Source organism: Myotis brandtii, unplaced genomic scaffold (genome assembly GCF_000412655.1).
Source record: "Myotis brandtii unplaced genomic scaffold, ASM41265v1 scaffold463, whole genome shotgun sequence".
In the NCBI taxonomy this organism is placed as follows: Eukaryota; Metazoa; Chordata; class Mammalia; order Chiroptera; family Vespertilionidae; genus Myotis; species Myotis brandtii.
The window spans coordinates 1,008,592-1,015,675 of record NW_005367694.1 but is presented as its reverse complement, the minus strand read 5'-3'; the positions used below and the strand labels follow the sequence as shown (position 1 = coordinate 1,015,675).

The window sequence follows — 7,084 nt, the reverse complement described above, 5'->3', positions numbered from 1 at the left end:
TCCTCCCCCTCCTGCGCTGAGTCACCCCAGGGCGGGCCCGCGGCACCTAAGATGCCACATCCTTGCAGCTCCTCACCTGAGATCAGCCGTTCAGCAGCGATTACATCGAGCGCCCACCCTACCGAGTGCCAGGCACTGTGCTAGGCTGCGGTCGCCACGGGAACTAAGGGGTCCGGGTCACTGATGTTCTAACGGATCATGAACCCCAAATGGTGAAGAAGATAAGAGGGTGACTTGGGAGAGGTGGTGTTTGAGCCCAGTGGTCTGAGGGGTGACCTCCCAGCGGAGGGCTGAGTGGGGAGGAGGGGCCGGCCCTTTAGAATGAGCCAGACAAGGGTGGTGCTTCCTCCGAAAGTCGAACTTGGAGTCACCGTAGGACCCAGCACGCCCACTGCTAGGGGTAGACCCCGAAGAATGAAAGCAGGACCACGTGGAAACCTGTACCCGGATGTTCATACAACCCCGTTCACACAGCCTAAGGGTGGAACCCCCCCACCAGGTGCCCCTCAACTAGTGGACACGCAGACTGCGGCCACGACGCCTGTGCTTCCCCCATAAAAGGGAAAAAGCTCGGCAAGTGCTACAACCTGGGTGAACCTCGGAAACACGCGGCCGTGAAAGACGCCAGGCACCAAAGGCTCCGGGTTGTAGGGTTCCTTTCACGGGATGTGTTCAGACTAGGCCCCCCACCCACCTACAGACAGACAGACAGACAGACAGAGAGCGCTCAGGGCTCACACAGCGTGGGGAGGGTGCTGGGAAGGGCCTGCTCTAATGGTGCAAGGCGTTTCACGGGGGACGAGAACGTTTTGAAACTCGAGAGGCCGGGTGGGTGTGTAACGTTGTGGATGCGCTAAGGCCAACGATGTGTCCACTGGGAAGCGCTTAGCTGTATGTTGTGTGAGTTTCACCTCGTTTTTAAAAATGTTTTTATTGCTTTTTAGAGAGAGAGGAAGGGAGAGGGAGAAGGGGGATAGAAACATCGATCGCTGCCTCCTGCACGCCCCCTACTGGGGATGGAGCCCAAACCCGGAATCAAACCAGCCACCTTTTGGTACATGGTTGCTGCTCACAATGGCCTGGCTCACCGAGCCACACTCAAGGGGCCAAAGAGCCGCATGTGGCTCGTGAGCCGCAGTTTGCCAACCACTGGGTTAGAGCATCCTCCCAATACACTAAGGTTGTGAGCTCAACCCCTCAGCAGAGCACATGCAAGAATCAACCAATGAATTCATCAATAAGTGGGACAACAAATCCATGTCTCTCTCTCTCTCTCTCTCTCTCTCTCTCTCTCTCCCCCTTCCTCTCTTCCTTCTTCTCTCTCTCTAAAATCAATTTTTTAAAAATTTAAAAGCACATTTATTCTCTCCTTTCGTCTGAATGCCCAGCCGGCAGAGATGAGCATACCTTGGTTGCGGGCACATCCCCAGTGGGAGGTGTGCAGGAAGCAGCTGATCGATGTTTCTCTCTCATCGATGTTTCTGGCTTTCTATCCCTCTCCCTTCCTCTCTGTAAAAAAATAAAAAAAAAATATTAAAAAAAAAAAAAAAGGTAAGAGGTGCAGGGTGGGGGGATTGATCCAGGCAGAGGAGTGGCGAGTGTGAAGACCACACCCGGGCAGAAGGTGGACAGGGACCAACCTGCGCCTTCTAGGACGGTGTCATTCCTTCCGCGAGGACTGGGGAGCATTGGAGGGCTGTTGCTGTTGTTTTAACATCTTTTTATTGATTCCAGAGAGGAAGGGAGAGGGAGAGAGAAACATCAATGATGAGAGAGAATCATTGGTTGGCTGCCTCCTGCACGCCCCCCTGGGGATTAAGCTGGCAACCCGGGCATGTGCCCTTGACCTGGAATCGAACCCAGGACCTGTCAGTCTGAAGGCCGATGCTCTGTCCACTGAGCCAAACTGGCCAGGGTTTATTGGAAGGTTCTGATCCGGGTGAGACGTGACCGGTCCCCTGGCTGCACGTGGAGAGCTCACTAGACTAGTCAGGGCCCAGCGAGGCAGGCACCGCGCTCTGGGGGCCTGTGTGTGGGTAAGAGCCTGGGAGAGGGGGTGGCGTTGTTTCATCATCGGGCCTTCCGCAGCCCTTACTCAGGACATCCGGCTGTTATTTATAGCTGAAGGGCCCTGGGAGTTGAGAAACACTTCAAGGAATTTTCTGCTCTGCATGCAGCCAAAAGCGGCCGGGCAGTAGGCGCCTTGGAACAGCAACACAAGCCCCAGACAGATAAGCAATGGAGGCCCTTCACCTCTCCTGGCCCCGGAGCCCAAGCTGCACCGCACGGGGGCAACCAGGGACTCCAGGGCCCCAGAACTGACTCATGGCAGTTACATAACCAAGGCCTGGTCCGCTGCCAGACGTTTCCGACCTCTGACCCTTGATTATCTAGCTTTTCTGGACATCGGCCTAATTTTCCAAATGGGAGCCTGGCTGGAAGCTAGGGTTGATAAGTGGTAGCGTTGGTGAAGGACGGGCTTTTCCAGAACAGGAAGGTGGCTGATTTGGGGGCATCGTTTGTGCCCGCCGCCTCCAGGCAGTCTCCCCTGATTTCTCACTGCCCAGCTGGTCTCTTCCATCCTTGTTTCTTTCTTTTTTTTTTTTAAACGGCCGTTTATTCGAACTGAAAGGCATCGATACATAGTGCAAACGTTTCTTTGGTAATGAACTGGTTACAAGGAACACAGATAAGGCATCTGGCTGCTGCAACAGTGAGGAAAGTAAATACACATGTACACCTCGCTTCCCACCACGGCGACCCCCGCGGCGCGTCCTCGTTTATTTCACCCATCACCGCTTCTCTGGCAGGTGGCTTGCTCTTTGAACATACTAGAAGCTTCTGAAAGACAGGACCTGTGCCTTTTCACACGTAGGCTCCCACATAGTAGGTGTGCTCCTTGCTCAGCAGGTGCTCTAACCCAAACCACCAGATGAATTCGTACAGCTCCCCGCCCCCCTGGAATGCCCCTTCTGGTGTCCGAAGGTCACCTCAGGCTCATCGAGGCAGAACCGCAGCCTCCGGAGATCCTCCTCCCAAACCTGTTCTTCTTGCGGCCAAGTCCAGCTCAGACCACAACCCCGTCGGCCGGCTGCTCAGGTCCGCACAGCTGAGCTCACGCCCGACTCTTCCCTCTCCTCATCCCCTGTAAAGCCCCCCTTGGCGAGACCCCCGGGGCTGTCAGCTCGACCTGCTGAGTCGGACCCTCTTTCTCCATCTCCAACGCCCCACTGAGACCGTGTCTCCCAGGCAGGCTGCGCCCATACCTCCCAGCTCCCAGCTAGCCCCACCCTATAGTCCATTCCCACAGCAGCCAGCGAGGGCGTTCTTTTATTTTAAAAATACATATATTAAAGCCCTGACCGGTTTGGCTCAGTGGATAGAGCGTCGGCCTGCAGACTCAAGGGTCCCAGGTTCGATTCCGGTCAAGGGCATGTACCTTGGTTGCGGGCACATACCCAGTAGGGGGTGTGCAGGAGGCAGCTGATGGGTGTTTCTCTCTCATCGATGTTTCTAACTCTCTATCCCTCTCCTTTCCTCTCTGTGGAAAAATCAATAAAATATATTTTAAAAAATATATATATAAAATATTTTTATTGATTTCAGAGAGAGAGAGAGAAAATCAATGATGAGAGAGAAACATAATTGATCGGCTGCCTCCCGCACACCCCCTACTGGGGACTGAGCCCACAACCCGGGCGTGTGCCCTGACCGGGAATTGAACCCTGACCTCCTGGTTCAGAGGTCCACGCTCAATTCACTGAGCCCCCCGGCAGGGTGAGTGTGTTTTAACTGGGCTTAGGACACTTGTAGGTCTGCAGAAAACCTGTGGAGGTGGCACGCAGTTCCTCCACCCTGTCCCCAGTCCCCCCGTATTCACATCTTTGATTTGTATGATCCATTTGCCCCAGTATCAACACATTGTTATCAACAGAAGCCCACACATTATTCAGGATTTCCGGGGGCCCCCATGTCTTTCTCCTGTCCCAGGAGCCCGTCTGGGACACCTCGCTACCTGTGGCCATCGTGTCCCCTCATGGCGGCGACAGTTCTCAGACGTCCCTTGTCGTGGTGACTTGCCCAGAGGAGGCCTGTCCTCAGTTGGAATTTGATGTTTTTCTCATGACTGGGGCTGTGGGTCATGGGGAAGAAGGCACTGGGCAGAATGCCACTCTCACCACGTCACGGCCAAGGGACATACTGCCAACGCGATTTGTCACTCACGCTGGGGCGTGTCTGCCAGGTGTTTGCACGTGAGGTCCCTCCTGCCCCCACTTCCATACCGTCCCGCGCTGAGGGAGCGGGAACGGCCGAGCACCCAACACCGTGGACCAGCCCCTCCCGGTCAAACCCCGGGCAGCTCCTCCTGCCCCCGGGATGAAGCTGACCTCCTGGCCCTGGCCGGTGTGGCTCAGTGGTAGAGCCCACACACCGAAGGGTCTCGGGTTCGATGGCTGGGCAAGGGCACACACCTGGGTAGCAGGTTCGATCCTCAGCCCCAGGTCCCTCCCTCCCTTCCACTCCCTCTGAAAAAAACCTGTGGAAAGCCTGTCACCAAGGCCAGGCCGGTGAGGACGCGGTGAGAGGGCGCTGGCTGTAGCCGGAAGGGGTTCGCACAGTCACTGCAGCTGCGGGCACCTCGATCCTGGACTTACAGCCCCCAGGACTGTGAGAAGTAATTGTCTTGTTGTTTAAGCCAAAAAAGTACATAAATTTAAAAAAGGGCAAGAATAGCCTCGGGAGAGGATTTAGGAAAAAATTAAAAAGTCGTCATCAAGCTTGAAAATGCTTACAAGGGAGAGAGGGCCCAAGAAAGCAACACCGCGGATTGGAGAGAACGAAGCAGCCGAGAGCTCTCCGAGGAGGTTCTGCGAGAGGTGGGAACAGCAGGAGCCAAACGGAGGAGAACTTGAAGGCTCCAGGAGACGTTCCCTTACACCTTTGTTTGGAATTTCGGACAGAATGGGGCGGGGAATTGTGAGAAGAGATAGTTGCCTGGGAATGATCCAGAACTGATGAAAAGATGTCAACCTACAGGTCTGAAGAGGCCAAATATTTGCCGAGTGACTAAGTGGATGGGAGATTCCGCGATTCGTGTGCCCTGCCCCGCCTCGCCCTTAGCCCTGGGCCTCAGTGGGTGGGAAGCCCCCCACCGCCTCTCCCGCGCTCGGCGCCCGTGGGAGCCAGTCCGCGGAACTGAGCCCTGCCAGCCCCGTGCCTCCTGTGCCAGATGTCCTTCACCCACTGCTCGGCCCCTGTTGCCTGCCTCCTAGTTGCCGCTCAGGCTTAAAATAGACAGGAATGCAGCCCAGCTACCGTGCTGTGACCAGCCCAGCCTGCAACCCAGAACCTGCCCCTCGGGGAACAGGAGCAGCTAAACCTCCTTGGCCGCCTTTCTTTCTTGGAACAAAGGGAAGCATTTCACACCAGAAAAACCACCCAGTACCCTTCCAGCCAGAGGCGAGGCGGGGAAGACAAGACGGTGAGGAAGGGTTTGTGTTGTCTTCCCTCTGTGGTGCCTCAGGGACCCGGCCACCACCCAGACTAGGCCCTGACCCCCACCCCCCAGCTGACCTGTCAAGGAGCCATGCTTTTCTAGAAATAGAATTAATGCCTTATTTCTGCAGCAAAGGAACTGAGGCGGGAATTAGCCCTATTCTCCAGATGGGAAAACGGAGGTCCCAGAGCAAAGCAATTTGCTTTTCTTGTCAGTTGCCAGAACCCAGGTTCTCCGGTTCCCAGACCAGCTGTGTCCTCGCCTGCCACCTCCAAGCAGGCGCCTGCTGTGTCTGAACAGGGCCACCAGACTCTGCAGGGGACAGTCGTCTGGGGTTCCCGACCCCAGGAGAGGACAGGTCACTGGCAAGGACAGGGCACACTGGAGGGAAGGTTTCAGGCAGCTCACAAAGGAGAACGTGAAACGCACAGGTTGACGGAGAGCGAACGAAGCCGGGGGTCCCCACGTGGAGTCAGGCACATGCTTCATAGCCCTTCGCTTTCCTGGGCGCCACAGAGGTTTCAGATTTTACAGAGTGAAGGCCAGACCCTCCCCGGCCGGGAGATGACCCCTGGCTTCGTTGCCGTGTCCTGGGACCCAGGCCGAGGCCCGCCGGACGGATCGCACGCCCCAGCACGCATGAACCTTGAACAGATTGCGCAAAGCGAAAGAAGCCGGCCACGAAAGCACAGTATGTATTGTGTGATCTTCTCGTGTGAAATATCAAACAGGCAACGTCACAGACAGAAAGGCGGGTGGAGGCTGCGGGGCTGGGGGCCAGGAGACCGGGAGTTGGTGAGTGGGGACAGTGTCGGTTCGGGTGATGCAAATGTCCCGGAGACAGATGGCGGCCACGGTAGCGCAGCCACGTGAATGTGCTTAATGCCACTGAGCCGCCGATTTCAAGCCGGTTAAAGTGGGACATTTTATGTATATTTTTCTACAATACAGAAATATTTTTAAAAGTGTGAGGTAGCTGAAGTAGTTCTCTAGGTATCAACATAGATGGATCTCAAGGCAGAGAAGGGAGAATATTGCATAATATGATGTTATTTGGGCTTTTAGGATGTTAGTGTGTTTTTTAACAACAACAACAAAAAATCCACCAAGCCCGGCCACTGTGGCTCAGTGGTTGAGCGTTGACCTATGAACCAGGCGGTCACAGTTCCATTCCCGGTCAGGGCGTTGACCTATGAACCAGGCGGTCACAGTTCCATTCCCGCTCAGGGCACATGCCCTGTTTGTGGGCTCCATCCCCAGTGTGGGGCATGCAGGAGGCAGCCGATCAATGATTCCCTCTCATCATTGATGTTTTTTTCTTTTTTTAAAAAAAATATCTTTTTATTGATTTCATAATGGAAGGGAGAGGGGGAGAGAGAGGAACAAACCAGAAGGTCCTCCTCTTTTATCTCCTAACATGTCCACTGTGCTTTGAGATGGAAGTTAAACGAGGGAATGTGCTTGGCTACATGCAGAGGGTGTACACTCCACGTCGAATCCTTCGGAGAGTCCTGTTGCCTTTGAACTATGCCCTTATCGGGCCACTTCCTGTCGCCTGCACCTGCTACCACTGTTTCCATCATAGCA

The 7,084-nt window shown here is 55.1% G+C and overlaps 1 protein-coding gene and 1 long non-coding RNA gene across 5 annotated transcripts in view; one reads left to right on the top strand and one right to left on the bottom strand.

Moving 5' to 3' along the window:
- Window positions 1-1,543: 1,543 nt before the first annotated feature.
- Window positions 1,544-4,103, bottom strand: LOC106727683. The gene is made up of 2 exons (XR_001363922.1): window positions 4,016-4,103; window positions 1,544-1,717 (listed from the first exon to the last, which is right to left on the bottom strand). It is a non-coding gene; the product is annotated as an uncharacterized LOC106727683 (long non-coding RNA).
- LOC106727682 overlaps window positions 3,690-7,084 on the top strand; it is a 5,004-nt gene continuing 1,609 nt past the window's right edge. Inside the window, exons 1-2 of one of the 4 annotated variants that reach the window (XR_001363921.1) lie at window positions 3,690-5,482; window positions 6,014-6,188. Coding sequence is in view for 1 of the 4 variants with exons in the window: in XM_014547159.1 (XP_014402645.1) it covers window positions 5,302-5,482; window positions 5,628-6,188 (742 nt within the window). In the remaining 3 variants the exon portion in view is untranslated. Of the gene's footprint in view, window positions 6,189-7,084 lie in introns of all 4 variants that reach the window. The other 3 variants (XM_014547159.1, XR_001363919.1, XR_001363920.1) reach the window with 3 other exon arrangements.